This window comes from Adiantum capillus-veneris, chromosome 27, assembly GCF_014529385.1.
Source record: "Adiantum capillus-veneris isolate H3 chromosome 27, ASM1452938v2, whole genome shotgun sequence".
In the NCBI taxonomy this organism is placed as follows: domain Eukaryota; kingdom Viridiplantae; phylum Streptophyta; class Polypodiopsida; order Polypodiales; family Pteridaceae; genus Adiantum; species Adiantum capillus-veneris.
Window position 1 is genome coordinate 30708004 of NC_140957.1, and position 26975 is coordinate 30734978.

General features: G+C 45.3%; 1 protein-coding gene across 2 annotated transcripts in view; it reads left to right on the forward strand.

Annotated features, from left to right (window-relative positions):
- Positions 1-26634, forward strand: part of VPS25 (E2F/DP family winged-helix DNA-binding domain-containing protein) — a 50948-nt gene extending 24314 nt beyond the window's left edge. The window contains exons 6-7 of one of the 2 annotated variants that reach the window (XM_086502736.1): positions 16030-16141; positions 26194-26634. In XM_086502736.1, coding sequence (XP_086358862.1) covers positions 16030-16141; positions 26194-26209 — 128 coding nt within the window. In that variant the 3' untranslated portion in view covers positions 26210-26634. The remainder of the gene's footprint in view (positions 1-16029; positions 16142-26193) is intronic. The other variant, XM_086502735.1, reaches the window with a different exon arrangement.
- The last annotated feature ends 341 nt before the right edge of the window (positions 26635-26975 follow it).

Here is a 26975-nt window from a genome sequence, read left to right on the forward strand (position 1 = left end):
GGTCTGAATGATCTCGATAGACATGGTTGCAATAGGGATTAGTCAATCGGACATCTATGAGGTCGTGAGTGGATCTAGATGCGATTGCTAATTGCATTGCCGATAAATCATGGTCTGAGATCCGAATGAATATTGAATGTGATTTGTCATGTGATGTCAAGTGATGTCCTGTGATGTCGTGTGATGTGACTGTCCATTGGTACATGTGCTAGATGTGTGTTCCTAGTGCGCCGGTACTAACAGTCAGTGTCTGCTAAGACAGTTTGTCACCAGCATGTGACTACTATCTATCCTTTTTGTTGATTTCTTTCTTATTATCTATTTACTTTCACTTTTTGGAAACACCCCTCGGGAAATCTAACTGCCCTGCATTGCATAGCTAGTGTGGAACTGTCCAGAGGGAGTCCAGGCATGAGGGCAAGAGAGCACTAAGGTTGGACAAGGACTATGGTTAGCCAAGTGGGGTCATTGACTAGCCAAAGTGGAATCCTTTGCTACAGAGGCTACATTTCAGTTCTGGATGTGGCCGCAGTGTACAAAGAGGGTCGGATGACCTAGAAAGATACAATGGCAGCATCTCCTAAAATTTAGGGAACTGCTATTTTGGGACCTGAAAATGTGTTGGCGTCATTACCGCCGGAATGACAAGGGGAACATTTTCTTACTCTGCCGTGAAGTCAACTGGGCAACCGGTTGGGATATTTTTAGCCGGCAACCCCGAAACGGGAAAATGCTTATAAATGTGCCAAGTGGCACCTTCTGGTGCACTTGCCTCATGCATCAAGAAGTGGCGCTGAATTTAGGAGGGGGAGAGCCTCATTTTCAGATTTGTCACAGGTTAAGAGCTATGGAGCGCTTGCTTTCCCTCTTATGCACAGTGCGGTGCCAGGATTGATGCCCTGCACGCTACGCACTGCCCTCTCTCTCCCCTTTGGCAGTATGTTATGCCCCTCTAGTGGGCTCTTCATTTGACCAATGTACAGTTGTGTGGGTTCATGCACGATTGCCGAGGCAAGAGCCTCTTGCACAGGTACTGGATTAGCTAGCGGCTAATCCCCCGCAGGTACAGGTGAATTCGGAGAGGTTTCATGCCAGAAATCTCGTCCGATTCAAAGGGCAAGTAGCCCTACAGGTGCGAGAGCTCAAGGACTTGCTACGGATGCGACCGGCACGCGAAACAGAGCCCGAGACAGTAAATTACAGCCTGCTGTGTATTTTTGCAGGTTTAGGGTTTTGGCCCTAAACGGACCCTAATACCCCCAGGAGGTTCGGGGACGCAAGGGGACCGCCGTACAGGTGATCTGGCGCATTTTCGGGGCTGAAAACAGAGAATTCAGCGTGCTGCAGATTCTCGCCAGGTTTTACAAAGTGCCCGTGTGCGTCGGGAAAGTCGGCCAATGCGTGGGAATACTGACTGTGAAGGGTTCTAGTACAGTTATGTTGCCGAAATCGAGCTGGAACAGTGGAAATTCAGCCGAGTTTGTGCGGGGCAGCTTGTAGGAACCACAACGTTTATTCCCTCTTTTGAACAATAAAGAAATACCGAAAGGGGCGCCTAAGTTAGGGGCCAATCTGGTGTCCGTCTACTCATACTGGTGCAATCTAGCAGCTTGTATCCCTCTCCCCTTTGTTGTGTCTTGAAAGTACAGGTAAAATAGACGACTAATAATGGGTGAAAGCTAAATCAAGGTTTGAAGTAAAGTCTACCGTCCTTTTCGGATTGAACAGGCCGGTTTCACAGTTTATTGCTTCTGTCTGTTTTGCAGGTGTAATCGAGGGGGATATGTCACAAACTGGTGATGTGGCCCATTGTAAACACACACCTACCCCTAGGCATGGACAGTCCCGCGGGAAAACCCTGTTGCAATGCTGACGTGGCATTGCCGTACGGCTCTCAGAGATTCACGACGGAAAACGCGGCGCATTTTGCGGACAGCCATTCACGTGGTAGTACGTACGGACGACAGCTTTTGGGCCAGTTTTAGGCTACGCAATTGCTACGCAAAAGCATGAGAGAGAGAGAGAGAGAGAGAGAGAGAGAGAGAGAGAGAGAGAGAGAGAGAGAGAGAGAGAGAGAGAGAGCTTTTGAAGCACTGCTTTATTTTTAAAAGGCTTTTAACTTTGAAGCTTTTGGGGCTCTGCTGTTGGACATCCCTTGTAACCTTTGAATAAGTGGGCAGGCTTCCCACTTCTTAGAGCTGTTGGAATTAGGGTTGCATAGAAACGCACACAGCTTGGAGAAGACGAAGGAAGCTCAAGGCACACAATAGAGAGTGTGTTACTTAGTGTGCAATGGAAAGATAGATAGCCCTAGAGTGATGGGCGTATATACAATGCTTGGGGGAAAAAATCTCTTAAAGAGGGAAAAAATGCCCGGGCGGTCCTAGTGTGTTCACACACATCACTACCACATGTATATGGTAACAAATCCCCCGTGGAGTGATGCGCTTTAAGCGGAAATACCCATGCATGCCTGGAGTAATCATCAATGAAAGTCATGAAGTATAGGTAATTGCCCAAGGACGGAGTTTGCATGGGCCCACAAACATGACTATGCACAAGCTGCAACCTGCATGTGGCCCTAACTGAGCCATCCTTTGGAAACTTCGAACGACAACCTTCACAAACATGTTTGACAGGTGCTTCAAGAGGCGGCAAAGAAGCAACCATATCAGATTTCTGCAAACGCAGCAAACTGGGAAAATTCAGATGACCAAAACGTGCATGCCAAAGTTTTGCATCTGAAATAGCCCTTGAATCTGCAACAGCATTTGCAAAATTTTGTCCACACTTGTCATACAAAGTGAGCTTATACAGCCCACGGCACAAAAGGCCAGATGCAACAATTTCATCACCAAAACTGAGATCATGAACTGTACATCTGTCATCCACAAATTTGACTACAAGTCCAAGTCTAGCAAGTGCGGATACAGACAAGAGATTCTTCTTGATCCCAGGTACATAAAGTGGATCAACAAGTATGAAGGAACTGCCATTTGCAGCAATAAGCACAATCTTCCCAACTCCCTGAACTGGATAAGAGGCATTGTTGGCACAAGTGACAGAATTCCCATGAGGGACAGACTCGAGAGAAGTGAACAATTCACAATGTGAGGTAATGTGCTTTGTAGCACCACTGTTGAAATGTTGGAATTAGGGTGGCAGAGAAACGCACAGAGCTTGGAGAAGACGAAGGAAGCTCAAGGCACACAATAGAGAGTGTGTTTCTTAGTATGCAATGGAAAGATAGATAGCCCTAGAGTGATGGGCATATATACAATGCTCGGGGGAAAAAACCTCCTAAAGAGGGAAAAAATGCCCCGGCGGTCCTAGTGTGTTCACACACATCACTACCACATGTGTATGGTAACAAATCCCCCCTGGAGTGATGCAGTGAAGAAGAGCTGGTACATGAGTAAACGGAAGTGCCATGCCCTGAGGACATGATCAGTCTACAAAGGGGAGTAAGCCCAAAGCTTTGCGGAAAGCTTCAAGCTTCTCACGAGACAATGCCTTTGTGAAAAGATCTGCAAGGTTATCCTGTGTTGGCACACAAGCCAAGATGATCTCTCCTGCTGAGAGCCTCTGCCTGACATAGTGGTAATGCACCTCAATGTGCTTTGTGCAAGCATGAAAAACTGGGTTCCTCGCAACTGCCAGTGCACTCTGACTGTCAGTATAGATAGTGTTGGCAGTGTCCTGTCCAACACCCAAATTAGCCATAAGGTATCTGAGCCATACACACTCAACCGTAGCTGTGAAGACTGCCCTGTACTCAGCCGCACAACTCGAAGTGGCCACAGTAGGTTGCTTCTCGCTCAACCATGATATACATGAACTGCCAAGCATGAAACAAAAACCACTTGTGGATACTCGCGTGTCAAAACAACCAGGCCAATCTGAGTCCGAAAAAGCATGTAAGTTTGGCGGCAATGATCCCCCTTTGGGATAAAACAAGCCAAGATGTAAAGTGCCACTAAGGTAGTGGAAAATCCTCTTGACAGCCTGCCAATGCTTAGACCCTGGGCTATGCATAAATCTGCTGACCTGTGAGACTGCAAACTGAATATGTGGCCTCGTGTTGCATACATAAATGAGGAAGCCAACAACAGTTTGGTAAAGAGTGACATCAGCAGGATCGCCAGCATCATGTAGACTCAATTTCAAACCTGTTTCCATGGGAGTGGCAATAGGTTTGCAATCCTCAAGTCCAAACTTACATAGCAATGTCTCTGTGTAACTTTTCTGACACAAGGCAATACCACCATCACAGTGCTTAAACTGTACACCCAAGTAATGATGCAACAGCCTCAAATCATTCATCTTGAAAGTAGCATTCAAATCAGCCTTAAATTCATCAATATGTCTCTCATTTGGTCCGGTGATCAGCAAATCATCGACATAAAGAGGATCAATGAGAAGTACATCATCCTCACGCTTTACATACAATGTGCTTTCTGTTGGACTGTTACGAAAGCCTCGTTTAACCAAATGAGTGTCAGCTTTCTCATACCAAGCACGAGGAGATTGCTTCAACCCATACAAAGCCTTCTTACATCTGCACACTTTGTCCGCTTGTCCTTTTATGACAAAACCGCGAGGCTGCGTTACATAAACTTCCTCAAATATGTCACCATTCAAGAAAGGAGTAACAATGTCTGATTGATGTACATCCGAACCAAAATGAGCTGCCAATGCACATAGAAAACGCACAGTAGTCATATGACAAGTGGGAGCAAAAGTCTCTTCATAATCTATGCCTTTTTGCTGTGCATAACGCTTTGCAACAAGTTGAGCCTTATGGCGATCGATCTCACCATCCGGTTTGCGTTTCAACTTGTAAACCCACTTCGTACCAATGGCCTTTTTGCGAGGAGGCAAATCACATAAAGTCCATGTGTCATTTTCTATAAGTGCATCATATTCTGATTGCATGGCAGCCATCCAATTTTCTGAATTCTGTGCTTCATCAAAAGACAGAGGCTCCTCATTGTTGAATCTTCTGTGAAAGGAGACAGTGATGCTGATGTCAATGCAGAATGGGCTTTTAGCGCAGAGTGTACTTACAATCCTGTTGTCCATGATGCATGCTTGTCAGTTGCTGCAGATTCACGTGTGTGGTATTTCGTGTTACCATACACATGTGGTAGTGATGTGTGTGAACACACTAGGACCGCCGGGGCATTTTTTTCCTCTTTAGGAGGTTTTTTCCCCCGAGCATTGTGTATACGCCCATCACTCTAGGGCTATCTATCTTTCCATTGCATACTAAGAAACACACTCTCTATTGTGTGCCTTGAGCTTCCTTCGTCTTCTCCAAGCTGTGTGCGTTTCTCTGCAACCCTAATTCCAACAATTGGTATCAGAGCAGGTTGCGTCCTCCCGGGCTCAGTCGCCAGCTGCTCCAGTACACGCCTGCTCACTTTCTCCGATTTCAGTGAGCTTTGGCGAGCGTTCGCAAGCTCATTTCGACCTCCGTTTCCACTACAGGCAGTACTGCACCGGCTATTTCGTCATTTTGTGCAGAATTTTTGTCAATGCCGTTTTCTGCATAACAGGTGCCTCATAGTCTTCTACGGTTTGTGCTATATAGCACATAATGTTCCCGCTCCGTTTCTCCTATTTTCGGGCAGTTTTCACATCAGGTGCAGCATTTACCATGGCTGACAACAACAACACAGATGTGTTCAAGATGTTTGCTGCTGAGGACGGGTTGGATGGGGACAACTACCCTATCTAGGCTTATATGATGCAACATGTTCTTGTGTCAAAGGGCGTCTGGAACATATGTGCAGGGGATTGATGTACGTCCTGGTTTTGAGGATATAGGCGATGTTGAGGATGTTGCAGGTCTTGCTGCAAGGATTGCTGCTGTTAGGGTTGTTTTGCCTACGGCAGAACAAGCTCGTTGGGATGTTAAGGATGTGCAGGCTCATGTAGTGATTGCATTGTCTGTGAAGCGCACCATTGTTCCTCACATCCGTTCAGCAAAATCTGCAAAATAGGCTTGGGATATTCTAGCAGGTCTTTATGCAAGCAGCAATGAGGCTAAAATTGCTTTGCTGCGTAAAGAGCTGGAGTCGAAGATTATGCATGAGGAAGATGATATGGACACTTTCCTTGCTAGTGTCAAGGATATCAATGAGCAACTTATTTTTGCAGGTGAAGTCATTTCAGACAGCTCCCTTGTGCAGACTGTTCTTGATTCCTTACCAGACTCCTACCAGACTTTTGCTAGTACTTGGAGACTGATGACCCAAGGAAATCCTGAAGTTGTCAAGTTTGATGCATTATGCACATTGCTGTTGCAAGAGTAACTTTCTAGAAAAAATAGGACTAGGCAGCGTGCAGTTTAACAGGCTTTTATTGCTTCTCAAAGAAAGGGTGGTAACAGTAATGCAGCCACTTCTTATGGTTCTGCTGCGAGTGGCAAAAATTCTGTTCCTAATGCTTCTGCTGGCAGCAATTCGTCTGTAAATTCTGGTGATAAGGGCAAAAAGAAGATACGTTGCCATTATTGTGAAGCTAATGATCACTTGATTAAGTCGTGTCCTAAGTTGAAGGCCAAAGAGGCTAAGAAGAAAGAGGGTGGTTCCGCTGCAAATGTTGGTTCCACTACAAATGCAATCATTGTTGAGTCTACTGCTTCTGTTGGCAGCAATTCGTCTGTAAATTTTGTTCCTAATGCTTCTGCTGGCAGCAATTCGTCTGTAAATTCTGGTGATAAGGGCAAAAAGAAGATGCGTTGCGATTATTGTGAAGCTAATGATCACTTGATCAAGTCGTGTCCTAAGTTGAAGGCCAAAGAGGCTAAGAAGAAAGAGGGTGGTTCCGCTGCAAATGTTGGTTCCACTACAAATGCAGTCATTGTTGAGTCTTCTGTGAAAGCAGACTGTGATGCTGATGTCGATGCAGAATGGGCTTTTAGTGCAGAGTGCACTTACAATCTTGCTGTCCATGATGCATGCTTGTCAGTTGCTGCAGAATCACATGTGTGGTATTTCGACAGTGGAGCTACAAAGCACATTACCCCACGTCGTGAATTGTTTACCTCTCTCGAGTCTGTCCCTCATGGGAATTCAGTGGCTGCATTTGTAGTGGAACCAGCATTTGCAGTGGAACCACCCTCTTTCTTTTTTGCCTCTTTGGCCTTCAACTTAGGACACTGCTTGATCAAGTGATTATTAGCTTTTCAATAATGGCAACGCATCTTCTTTTTGCCCTTATCACCAAAATTGCCAGACGAAGTGCTGCTAGTAGAAGCATTAGGAACAGAAGTTTTGCCACTCGCAGCAGAACCATAAGAAGTGGCTGCATTGTTGTTACCACCCTTTCTTTGAGAGGCAATAAAAGCCTGTTCAACTGCATGCTGTCTAGTCCTGTTTTTTCTGGAAAGTGACTCTCGCAACAGCAATGTGCATAATGCATCAAACTTGACAACTTCTGGATATCCTTGGGTCATAAGTCTTCAAGTACTAGCAAAGTTTGGTAAGAATCTAGTAAGGCATCAAGAACAGTCTGTATAAGGGAACTGTCTGAAATGACTTCACCTGTAGAAATAAGTTGCTCATTGATATCCTTGACACTAGCAAGGAAAGTGTCCATATCATCTTCCTCATGCATACTCTTCGACTCCAGCTCTTTACGCAGCAAAGCAATTTTAGCTTCATTGCGGCTTGCATAAAGACCAACCAAAATATCCCAAGCCTGTTTTGCAGATTTTGCTGAACGGATGTGAGGAACAATGGTGCGCTTCACAGACAACGCAATCAATGCATGAGCCTGCGCATCCTTTACATCCCAATGAGATTGTTCCGCTGTAGGCAAAACAACTCTAATAGCAGCAATCCTTGCAGCAAGACCTGCAACATCCTCAACATCGCCTGCATCCTCAGAACCAGGACGTACATCAATGCCCTGCACAATATTCCAGATGCCCTTTGACACAAGAACATGTTGCATCATGTAAGCCCACATAGGATAATTGTCTCCATCCAACCTGTCCTCAGCAGCAAACATCTTGAAGACATCTGTGTTGTTGTCAGCCATCGTAAATGCTGCACCTGATGTGAAAACTGCTCGAAAATAGGAGAAACGGAGTGGGAACAACATGTGCTATATAGCACAAACCGCAGAAGACTGTAAGGCACCTGTTATGCAGAAAACGGCACTGACAGAAATTCTGTACAAAATGACGAAATAGCCCGTGCAGCACTGCCTGTAGTGGAAACGGAGGCCGAAATGAGCCCGAATCAGAAGTCTGAGCAGACCAAGCTCTATGACCTCTCTTGAAATGTTTGTCAACCAACGAATGCTCGCCAAAGCTCACTGACATCGGAGAAAGTGAGCAGGCGTGTGCTGGAGCAGCTGGCGACTAAGCCCGGGAGGACGTAACCTGCTCTGATACCAATTGTTGGAATTAGGGTTACAGAGAAACGCACACAGCTTGGAGAAGACGAAGGAAGCTCAAGGCACACAATAGACAGTGTGTTACTTAGTGTGCAATGGAAAGATAGATAGCCCTAGAGTGATGGACGTATATACAATGCTCGGGGGAAAAAACCTCCTAAAGAGAGAACAAATGCCCCGGCGGTCCTAGTGTGTTCACACACATCACTACCACATGTATATGGTAACAAGAGCATCTGGACGCAGAGTCTGAGAGTAAGAGCCTCCCACTTCCTTGTACTTTGAGTTGCAGATTAATACAAAAAGAAATACCGAAAGGGGCGCCAGTCTTTGGGGCCAATATCTCTAGGCACGGAACTCCGTTGGGCTAGTGTCGAATTAATTGTGAACTGTGAACTGTTTTGAAGTGAATTCTTGTGGTGTCGCGGTAGAATCTCGACTTGGAGTGTCCAAGTCTGTTATAGTATCAGAGCTTTGAAGAGTTTGCACTAATCCGCTAATCCCCAAAAAGTTTTTTTCTCTCTTGTGTTTTTGGTTGTATTGGCAGCCCTTCCGTGTATACCCCTCCCACTCTTGGAACAGTAGGCTTGCCATTGCGCATAGAGCCGTGCGCCTTGAGCGTCAGAAAATAGCAACCAATTGTATACCGGGTGTTGCATGCAGGGTGCACCGACGAGGGGGTACATAGTCTCTGGAAGATTAGTTTGCGACCTTCCTTGAACCAAGAGGAGATCCTTGCATGGTCAAGACTCGTAGCTGTATGGATACCTCCTCCAATCAAGAAGGCGAGCAAGTGCCACCTATGGATCCTCCTAGCCCTCCCCCCACCCCTCCTCCTTCGCCACCAAATCCCATGGATGCTATGATGCGGATGATGATGGAGTTGATGATGCGGCAAGAAGAGACACGTCGACTAGAGCGGGTGGAAGCAGCGGAGTGTGAGCAGCGCGGATTGGCAGCCGAAGCCGAGGCTCGTAGACGGGAGCACGAGGAAGCGGCGGAACGAGAAGAACGTCGCTTGGCGGCCGAGGATGAGACGCGTTGGCAAGAAAGGGCAACCATGCTTGATCTCATCATCACCTTGGCGGTGCGATCCGATACCTCTCCTTTCAGAGCCCGATTATGAAAAGCTTGCCAAGACCATTGCGGAGGCAACTGTTGCTACACGGACGACCAATGATCCAATTCTCGAAAAGATCACATTTAGTAAGTATGACAGTAAGATGGATGCTATTGTCATTTACTCTTGGTTGCATGAAAAAGTCTGAAAATAACAAAGTTCTCTTGGCTTGCATGCATCTCACGGGTGATGCCATCACTTGGAAGGATGAGTGATGGAGAAGAAGCAAGAAGCCCACATGGCTGCCCATTCCGAGTCTCTTCTCGTTCCCCCTCTCGAGCTTAGTTGGGAGGAGTTTGAGGAGGATCTAAAGTCTCGCTTCTTACCTCCACAATACTTGAAGCAATTGAAAGAGGATTTTCGGGCTTTGTCTTAACAAGGTAGACCTGTGATTTTGTATGCTAACTGTGTATTGCGGAAATTAGATCAGGAAAGGTTAGAGGCTTTTCTCTTTGGATTGGACCACTTGATCAAGTTTGATGTGGAAGCGGGTGATCCAAATACATTGCAAGATGCTATACGCTTGGCTCAACTCCAAGGAGCACAACAAGGGTAAGCTCAAGACTGCCTTAGGTAATGGTAACTCTTCCTCTCATGACTCGTCTAAGGGCAAGGATTCTAATGGGAATGGTAACCATGAGAAGAACTCTCTCAGTTCTTCTTCTCAATCTAATTCTCCATCTCAATCTCAATCTAAGGGCGGTAAATCTAAGGTTAAGGGTAAAGGAAAATCTGATAAACCTCAACTCACACTTGGCGAAAAGATTGCTCAAGGAGTTTTAGGTGGTCAATTTAGTGAGGAAGAGCAGGCATTGTATACAAAAGAACATAGGTGTTTACATTGTTCATCCGTAGGTCACATGACAAAAGCTTGTCCTAAGAAAGAATCTAACAAGGAAACCTCTATTGCGTCAACTTCTCATGCTACCTCTCAAGTGAACGCTATGAGTGTGGTAGAGTAAGAAACGAAGCAGGAGGGGATTTTTGAAGATGATGAAACTCATAAAATGTTATGGACATGTGAATGATCAAATGGTCATTGTGTTGTTTGATTCCGGAAGTTCTCATGATGTCATAAGTGAATCTCTTGTGAAACGTGCACGTCTTCGGACTTCTCCCATCCCCACCCTCCCGGTGCAAGGGTTCTTTGAAGGCATGGAGGCTTCGATCTTTCAAGAATGTGATGATGTCAAGTTGATCATTCAACAAACCCAATTTACTCGTCGTTTTGTAGTCTCTAAACTTGTAGTATATGATATCATTTTGGGCATTAAGTGGTTTTGCATGTTCAAGCCCATTATCGATTGGGATAAGCTCACGTTTCTCATCAAAGATAATGTGTCGCAACCCGTCCTCATTCGAGGCGAGCGGTATTCCCTCTCACAGGGAGCTATGTGGAGGAGCCCAAGAGGCGGTCATCTTTGTCAACCCCTCAGAGGTATAGTAATGGGTTTGTCAAATTCAATTCATGTTTTTCCTAGGATCATCATTCCCCTCCACACTATCTCCATCGACCTATGGACATTGTCTCTGACCAATTGCAATACGAGGAACACGTAGGTTAAAAAAAATTCTCCATCGGATAAAGAGAAGCCAAAACCAGGTGATTACTCATTTTACTAGTTCTCTTTGTTCGTAAGAAATCAAACTCATTTCAGTTTTGTGTGGAATTCAGAGCACTCAAGTCAAGGATAGTCAAATCTGGAAGCCGAGACCTCACATGGCCGTTTCTTTGGAGCGTCTACAGGAGGCATATCGAGTTTCCACAGTGGACATGACGAGTTGCCGCCATAAGGGTGGACTTCCAAAGAGCAATCCAAAAGAAGAACCACCAGAGATTGTTGTCATCAAGTCGAAGCGTTTTCGAATGCTTCCATTTGAGTTTGACAATAAGAAGGAAGCAAAGCAACATTTCCTCAAATTCAAGGATTGAGGGACACATGCAGATGCTTGGGTGGACGATGACTTTTTCATCCATTTTCTAGCCTCATACAAGGAAGCCATGTAGATCGGTACCCATACCTCACCTTAAGCAGGAGGGGATGTCATGTGCACATGGCTTTGTGTGCCATGTGGACATGCTTCATCGACTTCTAGAGCCAATTTTTCCCTTCTTCTTAGATAGGGATGTCTAGAATCCTAGGAGGATTAGTTCCGGCAATTTTGTGAGCCTGTTTGCAGGACCTGCATGTGCAGATAAATCCATTAGCTTAGGTTTTCCAGTTTTGGAACCCTCTTGCATAAATGGTTTGTATACGCGTTTTGACAGATGTTATTTCACTACGGTGGGCATCTGGCAAGACGAGCATGTAGTTGTAGGTCAGAGGAATCCGACGTGCCAGACCCTGCGTCGATCGGATTCGTGGGTGGGCGGATGTGCGACAGTTGCACCCAGATTTGGACCCCCTAAACCTATTTTTAAAATGAATCATTTTATGATTTATTTGTTGGAAAAGCTAGTGGACAATTGCCCTACCCAAGCCTAATAAAATTTATAAGGCCTATACCTCAACTATGAAGGGAGCAGGAGAGCTCCCATTATCAAGCCAAGTTGCAGATTGCAAGAGCACCAGAAAATTGCCAGGCTTTTGGGGAACAAATCAGCCTCAGCGTTTTTGCCGCCCTTCAGTCCCCGTTTTCAGATTTCAGCCCTAGCGCCGGCAGCCTGCAAAAGATCAGCCAGCGTTTTTCCAGCCCATTCCGTCGCCGCAACGTGGCTCGACTCTGTCTTCGCGTAGTCCAATTGCGGTCCGGTACTTCGGCAGCCCATCGAGCTCTCCCATCGGCCATTCCCTCTCCGGCATCGAGTGCTCACGTTGCTGCCCATCATCGCCGTCACTGCGTTTTCAGACCTGCATTACGTGAGAGATCTGTTGTGTCCAGTTGCGGTCTGGTACTTCGGCAGCCCATCGAGCTCTCCCATCGGCCATTCCCTCTCCGGCATGGAGTGCTCACATTGCTGCCCATCATCGGCGTCATCAAGATCTGTGTTTTCAGCCCTACATTACGTGAGAGATCTGCGTTTTTGCAGCCAGCATTCAGCCCTTCATTTCTCTCACATCGGGAATGCAAATCAGCCCCAAATCTACCCTTGGTGGCCATCCGCAATACCACATCGAGAAGGATCCAAGGTGCCTTGTCACGTTTGTGACTTAACTACATTACAATACTTACTCGTTGATGCAGATACGCGAAGTGCCATGCCAAGGAGGACCCCTACGCTTGGATGGTTGCGACTCTTCGCTCAAAGGACATGCCTCTTCGCCAAAAGCCACACTCCTTCGACGATTGGTCACACCCCTTCGCTCTACGGGTGCGACTCTTTGCCCAATGGTTGCAGCTCTTCGTCGAAAGGATGTGTCTTTACGTCTAAAGTCATGTCTCTTCACCAAGAGACGTGTCTTTTCATTTGTGTCTATTCGTCTCCTATATAAGGAGCCCTTGTATCACACATTCAATCAATCAAACACAGAGTCTTCTTAAGTCTTTCTTTGAGTTCAGTTCAGTTTCTTAATTCTTAATCATGAGTTTAAGTACTTAATAGAGGATTAGTACCTAGAATCCTCACAGTGGTATCAGAGCAAATTTTTTCCCGGGACCCGAAGGTTGTGAGCCTCTCACCCTCGCCGCTACCCTTTCCCCCCCCCTTCCCGGAGTTGTATGGAAGAAGGAGAACGAATGAAATCCCCAAGATTTTTCTCTCTTTTCCCCCCGCACATGTGTTAAATTACCACTTTCGGGTAACACTAGTGTAATGCAAGATGCTCTCTTAAAGTCTCGGAGGTTCAACATGGCATTGATGGCGGTGCCCTGTCCCGTGTGACGCATGGAGGTACTCAAACTAGCCCCCCCATGTCCCTTTTACCCTCTAGGAGCCTCTCCAAGTGATGCAACCCTTCGAAAGGACACAACTTTTAAAACATGCCCTTTCACATGGAAATGACCTTTTTCTTTAAAAAAAAGTGACCCTGGACTTTTTAAAAAAAACCTAACCATTGGGCACCCTCTCCTACCTCAAAAAACGGAAAAAAATAAAAATAAAAAATTTTCAGCCCCCCTCTTTGACGCGCGAGCATATCAGCCCCTCCCCTCTTCGATTGCGCGCAAGAAACCAACCTCCCTTCCCTTCCTTGGGTGCGCCTCATCCCCCGCCCCCCCCCCCCCCCCCCCCCCCCCCCCCCCCCCCCCTCCCTCCCCCCCCCCCCCCCCCCCCTTGCGCGTGATGTGGGCTCGCAGTGTGCTCTGGAAGGCGGATTTGCATGGCTGTCCAGAAATTACAGCAGCAAAATACTTTAATTTTCAGCACCGAATGATCTTCTTCTTCGCCACTTTTACCTCCCAAGAGTGATGGTTATCAATCTCCCTTTCTAATGCTTGAGTACTACATGCTTTTTCAGCCCCCTCTGTGGTGAACAGTTTTCATTCCCCTCAACAAGAAGGAACCCCTTTCATTGGCGTCCGAGCAAAGCCTTCCTTTTCATTAATGGTTCATGCTCGAGTATGGACTCTCACCTCTCATTGTGGAAGCATCGGGTAGCCGCCTTGGAACAAGACATCTCCTCACTTACAGTGAAATTGGAGGCTCTCCGGCAACAATTGCAACAACCTTTTGGTATCAAACAGTTTTCGACGGTTTCTCAGCAATCTATGTCTCACCCTCAGCATGTTTCTTCAGAGACAACCCAACACAAACTCACTTTGCTTCAGCAACAACATGCTCAGAAGCAACATTCTTTGCAGCATGACTGTTATAACAAGCCTCAACCTCAAAATGATCATCGGCAAAAGCAGCAACATGAAGCTTTCAAAAGATCTCCCCTTGAAGAGCATTCAACCTCTTCGAAGTGGGCTCACATAGTGGCACATATTTCCGACCCTAGTCAAGTACTCGGTCGTGAATGCCGCAACGCTGGACAAGTTCCCCCTTGCGAGCCATGCCATGCTCCTCTTACTCTGGAAGCCTCAATACCCGCTGATAAAGCTGAAGATTCAAGAGATTTTGGTTCATGTGTGGCATCCCAAACGCACACAACTTCTTTGGTTGTGGTCCAGGCAAAAACAACAGCCTCGTCACCGCCCTTGCAGAATGAAGTCTTTGTTTCTGATGAGATAACTGATGCTGTGGTGAATGATAATTCTTCAAACTTGAAGATACCAATTCTTACCTTCAATGATATAAAGGATAAAACGGATACAAAATCTTGCAGCACGACTTCAGTTGCTGCAATTGAATATTTGGACACAACTTGTTTCACAGATAAACCTTTACAGATGGACGTACCTCCAAACACTACTATGTCTCAGTCTACAACATCCCTTCAAGAGGATTTTACTGTTCCAAACAAACCAATGGAATACCTTACAAATTTCCAACCAGTGGTCATCACTCAACAGAAAACGCAAGTCAGTTTACCAATTTCACTCGAAGCAGATACAGATTCAATCTTTTATTGGACAAAGCTCGAAGTTACAAATGACTTTGACAAAAGCACTAATCAAGTTGCAGATGTGATGTAACAAATTGTTGACGTGTCAAAGCCCTGAAGAAGGAAGCCAACTTGCAGATGTCGGCCGAGGGGCCTAAACCCTAATTTCTGCCAGAAACCCTAACTGCTGAAACCCTAATTCTGGAAACCCTAACCCTAAAACCTGCAAACCCTAATTTCTGCCAAAAACCCTAACTGCTGAAACCCTAATTCTGGAAACCCTAACCCTAAAACCTGCAAACCCTAATTCTGCTGCTAGAAACCCTAAAACTGCAGGAACCCTAACCCTAACCCTAAGGACAGATTTCTGCGTTTTGCGCTGGCTGATGACGTGGCAGGCTGTACGGATTTCCGTGATTTACGCTGGCAGCTTTTGGCATTGCTTTTTGGACCAGAAGCTTTTGAGTTTGAAAGTTTTTCATGTAAACTACTTTTTGGACCAGAAGCTTTTGAGTTTGAAAGCTTTTCATGTAAACTGCTTTTCAGGCCAAGGGTCTTTAAATATGAGGCTAGGGCTCATTCTCTGGCATGCTTCAGTACGAAGGTGTAGAGTCTGGAGTACCGGCTTGTACTTTGATGATGCAATATAAAGAAATACCGAAAGGGGCGCCAAGGTTTGGGGCCAATACTCTCTGGGGTGGAATTCCGCCACTCCGTGTCGCGTGTCGTCTCTCTCTCTCTCTCTCAGTTCAGTTGTTATTGAAGTGCTAAAAGTCTGTTCAGTCTGTTCTTTTCTATTGGCACGTTGTGCCCGCCTTGTGACATGTGATACTGATACTTTTGAAAAAGATGAGACAAGTTGCAGATATGATTAGTTTTGAGTTTGGCAAAATAGTCATGATCAATAACAGTGCCATGACGTGGGAATTAACAAAAAGAGCTTTGGATGCAGAAGCACAACAACAATACATTTCCTCCTAAAAGTTTCTACAACTACCCTGAGTTTTATTTTAAGAGGGAGGGAATGTCACGTTTGTGACTTAACTACATTACAATACTTACTCGTTGATGCAGATACGCGAAGGACCCCTACGTTTGGATGGTTGCGACTCTTCGCTCAAAGGACATGCCTCTTCGCCAAAAGCCACACTCCTTCGACGACTGGTCACACCCCTTCGCTCTACGGGTGCGACTCTTCGCCCAATGGTTGCAGCTCTTCGTTGATAGGATGTGTCTTTACGTCTAAAGTCATGTCTCTTCACCAAGAGACGTGTCTTTTCATTTGTGTCTATTCGTCTCCTATATAAGGAGCCCTTGTATCACACATTCAATCAATCAAACACAGAGTCTTCTTAAGTCTTTCTTTGAGTTCAGTTCAGTTTCTTAATTCTTAATCATGAGTTTAAGTACTTAATAGAGGATTAGTACCTAGAATCCTTACATGCCTCTTCCTGAGGAGTTACCGCGGTGATTTGTCCTCATCAAGTCAGTAGAGTGTGCATTGAGATATTGCATTGTGTATACATTCCATTTACGCAATCTAAAGCAAATACCACATTGGTAACAGTGTGGGGGGCCCTTGAGAGGGTTGGTTGGGACCCCGTCGGGTGTCGCTCTTCTCTTTTATCTCTTTCTCTCTCCCTCTACACGTCTCTATTGCATTCTCTCAGCCCCCCTCTTTAGGGGGAAGTAAAAAGAACCATCATTCAAGCACAGAGCATTCACTAACGCAAGGAAAGAAATGTACAACTAGATCTTCACCATATTCAATTCCGCTACACCTGACATCCCTGTTCCCATTCTAGCTTCCTGTTCCAAATTCCTGTTTTGTGTTTTAGACGTCAGTATCTTTATAACCGGCCCGTACAATGTAGAGGGCGGTACTATTTCAATTACCTGTTAACTTTACACAGAGCACTGAGAAGGGAAGAGAACACAGTTGCGTCCAACGACTAGAATGTCATTGCGCACACGAGACCGACACCCTGTAGGCCCCAATGACTGGCGCCCCTTTCGGTATTTCTTTATTCAAATTAAGGTAGACGATCCGACCACTTAGCACAAGCTTTCACAAAGCTGTCCAAACCTGGCGAGGGCTGAAAACGCAGGTTTTCGACTAGATTTCTATAGCATAACGACGCAAAAACCCTTGTAGGTCAAAAACACCTGTCTAGGACGGATTCCCTCGATATCTGGAAGCTTTTTGGTGAGCTATCACAGAAATTCAGCGGGCTGTAATTCTCTGTTTTTCACTGTCGGGAGCCCAAAAGCCTGTACACGCATCCCAAGGCTCTCACGAGGCTCCCCCGATGTTCCCTTGGAGTTTAGGTGCCAAAGACTGGCGCCCCTTTCGGTATTTCTTTATTCAAATTAAGGTAGACGATCTGACCACTTAGCACAAGCTTTCACAAAGCTGTCCAAACCTGGCGAGGGCTGAAAACGCAGGTTTTCGACCGGATTTCGATAGCATAACGGCGCAAAAACCCCTGTAGGTCAAAAACACGTGTCTAGGACGGATTCCCTCGATATCTGGAAGCTTTTTGGTGAGCTGTCACAGAAATTCAGCGGGCTGTAATTCTCTGTTTTTCACTGCCGGGAGCCCAAAAGCGTGTACACGCATCCCAAGGCTCTCATGAGGCTCCCCCGATGTTCCCTTGGAGTTTAGGTGCGAAAACACAGCAGGCTGTAATTCCCTGTTTCGGATCGTTTTTAGCGGAGCGAACACGCCTACGCGTGTCCCAAGGGCTCCCGCACGCAATGGGACAGTTCCCCTGTGAATTGGACGAGTTTTCACGCGAGAAAACTCTCCAAACTCGCAATCTTTCGTGATGGAACTGTGCGTACCTGTGGGGGATTAGCAATTAGCTAATCCGGTTCCTGTTCAGAAGGCTCTTGCCTTGGCAAACGCGCATAAACCCTCAGAACTGTACATAGGTCAAATGAGAAGCCCACTAGTGGGGCATAACATACTGAAGGTAGGGGAGAAAGAGAGCAGTATGTAGCGTGCGGGGCATCACTCCCGTCACCATACTGTGCATAGAGGGCAAGGTAAGCATTCCATAGCTTCTGTACCTGCTACAATCCACCTGAGGCTGAAAATGGCGTCCCCTTTGTTGATATGCATCTCGTTTTTGCCTCCTAGAGTGGCAGAATCGCTCAGAGGCTGACACGTCGCCCAGTTTCCGAGTTTGGGCTTTCCCTTCTAAAAATATCTCAACTGGTGCGTCAATTTACTTGGCAGCAGAGCAATAAAATGTTCCCCTTGTCATTCCAGAGCTAATGACGCGAACACATTTTCCGGTCAAAAATAGCAGTTCCCTAAATTTTAGGAGATGCTTCAATGGCGTCCCTATCGGTCTCCTGACCATCATTGAAGACTACCATTTGACCAACATCTACAATGTGGGTTAATTTACTGGCCCCTTTCAACTTATAAAGTTGCTGTGACTTGACGAGTGGCCCAAATTCCAGTTTGGCGCACACGAGCTTCCATACTCATAAGAATTCAGTGGTAACTGGCCCGGGCGGTCCGTGTCTGACCGACCTAGATCCACGATGTGAGAAACCCATTTGGCTGCAGCCGTTTCACACTGGCCATGCAATGTCCATTTGCACCTTTTCAAGGGTTTTGGGGACAAACAAGTAAAAATAAAATAAATATATCTAATACTTATTTATGGAAGGCAACAGGAAAAATACACCTCCTGGTGACACACCCCACCCTTGAAATACTGCAAGCGACCTCGCTTGCATGCCAATAATATATGCAGATATCTCATGATATCACATATATTCTATGATGTGAATCCAAGATATACATGCTTCCGGAAATGTAGCGTTGGACGATTAAACAATCCCACCAACCTGGCTACGACACATATATCAAGCATAGAAGTCTTCTAGTGTACTCTTGAGCACAAACTTCTCTAGCTAAATTCTGTATGGAAAGAGTAGATACAATTGCTTAACTACTCTCTTGAGCATCATGAACCATGCTCTTGCCTTGCTCCAAAAAGGCTACATCAAGTCACTGTGGGTTCCATTTGAAAGGCTTCGAGATACAATTGCAATAGCTGAGGTGAATCAAGCAATTCAGACTCTTCCATCCATTTGGCATCTAATGATGGATAGTTCTTGAACTTCACCAAATAGCGTCTTGCAACCTTTCCTCTAACCTTTCTTTCTTTATGTGCCAATATCTGTTCAGGAACAAGGATTTCATCCAATTTTTCCACTTCGGGTTGTTCCTCATCAAGCATATTCTCTGGCACATCACCAACAAAGGGCCTTAGAAGACTGACATGAAAAGCATTATGTATTTTCCAGCCTTCTGGTAGCTTTAACCTGTAAGCTACATCGCTGATCTTTTCTGAAATCTGAAAAGGACCATAATATCGCATACTGAGCTTAGGAAACAAGCGTTCCTTGCCTTTCCTTTTCCTTAACCTGGCCTTTTCAAAGCGCAAAAGTACCTAATCACCAAGTGAAAATACAAGTTCACGACGGTGACGATCAGCAGCTTTCTTTTGCTTAGCCTGAGTCTTCTCAAGAGCAATCTTTATCTTCCCGTATGTTTCATCCATATCTTGCACATACTTGTCTGCCTCAAATATCTTGTCCTTAGTCTGCAAAATGGGTGGGACTTTGTTTCCTCCTTCCACTATCTCAAATGGTGCCTTACGTGTTGATGTATGCACAGTGTTATTGTAAGCATATTCAACCAATGGGAGATGGTGTTCCCAAGTTGCCTTGTGCTCTGAGACATAACATTTGAGTAGGTCCAAGACAGTAGAATTTGCCTCTTCTGACTGTCCATTAGTTTGCGGATGAAACGAAGAAGAGAACTTGAGGGTAGTGCCCATGTTCTCAAACAATGCCTTCCAGAAAAGACTCGTCATACGTGGATCCCTGTCACTGACAATTGACTGAGGCATCCCATGATATTTAAAGATATTGCTCATGAATATCTTGACCATGTGTTATGGCTTTATCTTCTTCCTAACAGGAATGAAATGGGCTTGCTTACTGAACCTACAAATGATAGTCCAAATCCCATCATTTCCTGTTTGCGTCCTTGGAAGATCAAAGATAAAGTCCATTGCTATACTTTCCCATGGCCTATCAGGGATCGGCAATGGCTGCAACAATCCCGGTTGCTTTTGTCTGTCAAATTTGACATTTTGGCATACTAAGCATGATCTTACAAATGTGTCAACATCTTGACGCAAAGGTGGCCAATAGAAGAATGCCTCAACCCCTTTCACTGTCGCATCAATTCCACGATGCCCAGCATAAGGTGGAGCATGACTTTCCATCAAAATCTTTGGCCGTAACTGTTTAGTAACGCATAACTTTCCATGCATCATGAGAAAGTCATTCTTAAGCATATAGTGCTCATGATGTTGCCCATCAAAAAGCTGGTCATAGATCCTTGCAAATCTGAATCTTCAGCATATTGTGTCTTCATTTCGTCTAGTTCACAATGGTACGGAATTGACACTGCTGAAATTTGGGGCTTTCGTGACAACGCATCAGCCACCACGTTCTTTTTCCCTTGCACATGCACAATCTGAAAATGGAACATTGACCAGATGTTTGCCCATCGCATGTGCTTCTCAGACAACTTCCTCTGTGTAAGAAAATATCGCAAGGTTTGATGATCCGTTTGGACAACAAAATCAGCCCCTAGCAAATAGTGTTTCCAACTAGTGAGAGCATGAATTACTGCCAGCAATTCTTTCTCATAGACTTGCAAGTTCCTTTCAGTCTTCAAAAGAATTCTGCTCTCATATGCGACTACTCGGCCATTCTACATTAAAACTGCACGAAGACTATGGCCACACGCATCACATTGAACCACAAAAGGTTTAGAAAGATCTGGCAAAATAATTACCGGATCTGAAGTCAGCTTCTCTTTCAAGTGTTTTAATGCTAAAATTTCCTTGGCTGTCCACTTGAAAGTAACTCCTTTTCCTTGCAGTGCATGGAGTGGAGAAGCAATCTCAACAAAATTTCGGATGAACCTCCTGTAATAGGAACATAAGCCTAGAAAGCTTCGAATGTTATGTACGGACTTCAAGTCTGGCCATGACCTAATTGCTTCCACTTCAGCGGGATCCATGCGTACCCCATCCTTTAAAACAATGTGCCCAAGGAAGTGAATTTCTTGCAAAAAGAACTCACTTTTCTTCGCATTGATGAGTAGCCTATTCTTGCGTAGCTCATTGAAAACTGCGGTCAAGTGATCCCTATGCTCCTCTTCAGACTTTGAGTAGACAATCATGTCACCAAAGAAGGTACCCACGAAGTTTCTATGTGGTCTAAAAATTCTGTCCATCATCCTATTAAATGTGGCAGGAGCATTTGTGAGACCAAATGGCATGACAAGAAACTCATAGAGACCAAATGTTGTCCTGAACGCAGTCTTATGGACATCTTTTGGTCTAATGCGTATCTGATGATACCCGCTCTTTAGGTCTATTCTTGTAAACAATGACGCTCCCTCAAGCCGATCAAGAATGTCATCTATCCTCGGTATGGGGAACCTGTTCTTGATAGTATTCTTATTCAAGGCGCGATAGTCAATGCACATGCGCCATGAACCATCCTTCTTCTGCACTAAGAGTACAGGCGAACAAAAAGGGGATGAATTGGGCTGAATCAGCCCCTTCTCTAAAAGCTCGTTGACCTGACTCATAATCTCTTTCTGCTGGGCTGCACTAACCCTGTATGGTGGTCTATTCGGTGGACTAGAACCTGGCACAAGATCTATTGTATGATCCTCAGGTCTCTCAGGAGGTAACTCCCCTGGCAAAGAGTCCGAAAAACAATCACTGAAACCACTCAAAAAAGTTGACCTGTCTTTATCTAAGGTAGACAAATTAGATACAACTTGAGGTACTTCTTTTGCAAAGATCAAGTACGCAGAAAGATGATTCTTTATTACAGATGAAATAGCAGAAGCAGAAACAACTGGAACAGACTCGCCTTTAAGCTTTACATCAAGGACATGAGTCTTTCCTCTATGTACAAGGGTAATCTTTTTGTTGTAAGTATCCACCATAGCATGCAACCTGTAACACCATGGGATACCCAATAACACATCACAGCTCAAGTGGTATAATATGAAATTCTTCCGCATCCACATAGCTCTGAATGTGCAGACGAAGCTTTCCCAGAAAGGGAGTAACAGGCTCTGAATGTCCTGGGCATGCCAAACCTGCTTCGCCTGTCATACCTATCTCCTCTACACGAATGCCCAACTTTGATGCCAATTCTGGTGATATGAAATTTGCACGAGCTCCTGGATCAAAGAAAACCAGCATTGTCTGGTCTCTTACTTTGCCCCAAGCTGTGCACAGCTCTGTGGCATCTGTGTTTGGCTGATCTCCAACCAAATCTGGAACAAGTCCTGCACTCGGCTTTGGCTTCTTCCCTTTATGGTCTGACTTGTCATCCTTATCCTGTGACTTCTTCTGTGGGCACTCATTTGCAAAGTGTCCTTCCTGTTCACAAATGTAGCATTTCTTGGCCTCCCTAAGAGCTTTCCGTTCTTCAAAAGTTTTGCCAGAAAAATGCCTCTTTTGTCTTTGTCCTCGTCCCGAAGAAGACTTAGATTGCTTCTTGGACGTATCACCTTCTTCAGTGGAGGGCTTCTATGTGGGAGGCTAGAAGGCTTTGCTGCAACATTGCCCTTGGTTGAAAACTGTTTGCCCTGGGACCCTTTCTTGTGGCTATTAAATCCATCGGAATCTCCCTTCGACAGATTGCTGCCACTCTTGCATTCTCTATCAACTGAAACATATTCATGACAGTAGTCTTTGTGCAGTAGTCCCTGATTTTCTTGGGCAATCTGCAACAGTACTTCTCAATCTGTTCTGACAATGGCACAAACCTGTAAGAGGTGACTGGCAACAGTGTGGCCCAAAACTGTTTATGGTTCACTTCCAAATTCGCACACTGTTTAGCATTCAACTCGTGCCATTCCGTCATTACATCCACTTCAAAAGTGTTTGTCAACCATGCAGGCGCAAAAAGTTGTTTGAATTGGACCCACGTTGTTGGGGCTTGACCTTGGTTCAACAATGCGGTCCACCATTGAAGCGCATTCCCTTTCAAGAAAGTGGCAGCCTTGCGTATCTTTGAAGATTCCGTGAAGTTTCCTCCAGCATAAGCTGCATCGAACTGTTGTATGAAGGTCAAAGCCTTTAATTGGTCCTCAGTTCCTCTGAAAGTTTCAAACTTCACTCCCTGCCCACCTTCCTTGTAATCCTTAGGCTGACTCAAAGGAGCCACATTATCATAAACAGGTGCCTGTAACAGTGGTGCTCCATGAGTGTTCATTCCAGCACTCGCATCAACTGTTTTCCCTGTCATATCTGCATTTTGTACGTATGGCTGCGAAAAACCAGCCATACCAAATTGACCATGTGTGAAGAAAGAATACTCTATCTCCTCCCAAGCTTTAATGGAGAGCTCAAGCACTCGAAACTGACCATAGGCACCCTGAAAACCTGGTTGGACACCCATGTTCACGTACATAGGGTTACCCATGCCTGTTTGCATTGTCCCGAACACATTCCTTGGCATATAACCTGTGGAAGGTCCAGCCATAGCTTGAAACACTGAACCACCTCCAAAATAACCAGGATAAGTATTAGGTAATGAAGGGTTTGACGCATAGCCTGTTCATTACTCCCTTGACCATTCACAAACGGTTCCTGTCCAGCTAAAGCAAGTTGCTTTGGATCATTGGACACCGCTAGTTGCTCAACCACATGGGCTTACCCTCGAGCATCATGAGTCCTCTGCGCATTGGAAATCTCCTTTTCCTGCAACGGCTCAGTCATGCCCTGTGTAGGAGGCTGAAAACCCTGTGTCGGAGCCTGTAAGAATTCCTGCATCCTTGGGTTGTTAGCCAACTGCTGAAACATGTCCATGCAACAATGCAGTTGAGTTCTAAACAACCTGTCCTCTTCTTGAAGAGTTGAAGGAATTTTCTCTGTGCCATGTGAAGAAGATCCCTCTTTAGGTACTTGGTCTCTCTTCTCTGCCATAACGACAAGCTCTGTGTTGCTTTCACCCACAACAATCCACGCTGCACTTTTTGAAGAAAAAGTGACTATCCCGTCGATGGAACCATATAACCAGCCCGTACAATGTAGAGGGCGGTACTATTTCAATTACCTGTTAACTTTACACAGAGCACTGAGAAGGGAAGAGAACATAGTTGCGTCCAGCGACTAGAATGTCATTGCGCACACGAGACCGACACCCTGTAGGCCCCAAAGACTGGTGCCCCTTTCGATATTTCTTTATTCAAATTAAGGTAGACGATCCGACCACTTAGCACAAGCTTTCACAAAGCTGTCCAAACCTTGCGAGGGCTGAAAACGCAGGTTTTCGACCGGATTTCGACAGCATAACGGCGCAAAAACCCTTGTAGGTCAAAAACACCTGTCTAGGACGGATTCCCTCGATATCTGGAAGCTTTCTGGTGAGCTGTCACAGAAATTCAGTGGGCTGTAATTCTCTGTTTTTCACTGCCGGGAGCCCAAAAGCCTGTACACGCATCCCAAGGCTCTCACGAGGCTCCCCCGATGTTCCCTTGGAGTTTAGGTGCGAAACCCTAAACCTGCAGAAAAACACAGCAGGCTGTAATTCCCTGTTTCGGATCGTTTTTAGCGGAGCGAACACGCCTACGCGTGTCCCAAGGGCTCCCGCACGCAATGGGACAGTTCCTCTGTGAATTGGATGAGTTGTCACGCGAGAATACTCTCCAAACTCGCAATCTTTCGTGATGGAACTGTGCGTACCTGTGGGGGATTAGCAATTAGCTAATCCGGTTCCTGTTCAAAAGGCTCTTGCCTTGGCAAACGCGCATAAACCCCCAGAACTGTACATAGGTCAAATGAGAAGCCCACTAGTGGGGCATAACATACTATAGGTAGGGGAGAAAGAGAGCAGTATGTAGCGTGCGGGGCATCACTCCCGTCACCATACTGTGCATAGAGGGCAAGGTAAGCATTCCATAGCTTTTGTACCTGCTACAATCCACCTGAGGCTGAAAATGGCGCCCCCTTTGTTGATATGCAGCTCGTTTTTGCCTCCCAGAGTGGCAGAATCGCTCACAGGCTAACACGTCGCCCAGTTTTCGAGTTTGGGCTTTCCCTGCTAAAAATATCTCAACTGGTGCGTCAATTTACTTGGCAGCAGAGCAATAAAATGTTCCCCTTGTCATTCCAGAGCTAATGACGCGAACACATTTTCCGGTCAAAAATAGCAGTTCCCTAAATTTTAGGAGATGCTTCCATGGCGTCCCTATCGGTCTCCTGACCATCATTGAAGACTACAATTTGACCAACATCTACAATGTGGGTTAATTTACTGGCCCCTTTCAACTTATAAAGTTGCAGTGACTTGACGAGTGGCCCAAATTCCAGTTTGGCGCACACGAGCTACCATACTCATCAGAATTCAGTGCTAACTGGCCCGGGCAGTCCGTGTCTGACCGACCTAGATCCCCGATGTGAGAAACCCATTTGGCTGCAGCCGTTTCACACTGGCCATGCAATGTCCACTTGCACCTTTTCAAGGGTTTTGGGACAAACAAGTAAAAATAAAATAAATATATCTAATACTTATTTACGGAAGGCAACAGGAAAAATACACCTCCTGGTGACGATCTTTAACAGTGAATGGCATTCCATGCTAGTTGCTTTTCCCCGTTCTGCGTTCTGATTTCCTGTTTCGGGTAACTATGCTAGTGGGTAAGAGGTAAAACCCACAAAATGATGATGAATAATGAGAAAGGTATAGTGACCAAGCAGGCATTCAAGCTAAAACCCACAAAATGATGATGAACAGTAGGAAGGAACCAAGGAGGCATTCAAGCTAAAGCTAAGCTCTAAAATGGCCAATGGGACTTCCCTAATGTCAACAGAGAATGGTAAAATTTGCCTAAGCAAAAGCTTAAAAACTTGAAAGCTCTAGGAGTAGTGATAGAAATAGGAGAAGATTAAAAAACCCAAGAAGTAAAGGGGCACGCTCGTCTCATGCACATGAGCGCGTGCACATGCGTGCACACACACACACACACACATGATAGAAAAAATATGTTTGGTGCTTTATGATTGTTAATTAGGTGCAAACCTCTTAAGTACATGTATTTGCATGTGCCTGCGTGTTTGTGCATGTGCATACATGCTCACAAGTTTGTTTGTTGGTGCTGTTTTATAGAGTTGGCTGGAATTGATAGAACAGTGCTTGTACGAGCATTGAAGCTTCTGGAACAGCGTGGCAAGGCTGCCATGTTTAAGGGAACTTCAGAAGACGATGAGGGGGTCAAGTTTTCTGCACAGTGGTAGACTTGAAAAGTACAATGAGAATTCGATAAGCCTTCTTCTCCAGTACAAAATTTCAGTCATCAACCCCACCATGATGGGCCATATTGGAGCTTCCTCGACAGGAGTGATTGTTATTGCCCTCTTCAAATGATTCGGATCATTTGATTGAAAAGTCTTCTTCATAGAGTGTTTTGGAATATCAAACAGGGGGGTGCATTTCTGTTGGATTCACATCGTGTCATTATGTACCCTAAAGCAGTGTAAAAACGCCCCTTTTTTGAAACTTTTTAAATGAACCTTCTGTGTACAGTAATACACATTGCTTTAAACTTTACCTGTCTTTTGTTGCCACATTGGCTCATTGTGACACCAGTCTATACCTTGCACTTTGCTTTAAAGGTGAATCTGGGCTTATCCAGGTATGTATATATATAACTGTATTCATCACATTTTTAACTCTTAGGTGTGTTGTTTATTTCAAATGATAGCTGTGTGTTTTAAGTCTTTGTTAGTGAGCAGGTTGCCTCCGCAAAGGATATTGTTTTGTGCTGAATGACGTGGATGACGGTCAGATCAAATCATAGGGCTGTGTCCCAAAACTTTGTTTTTTTTTTTTGCTGGCTTTCTAATATAATTTTACCTGAACTTATGCTTGAATAAAATTGCACGGAGACG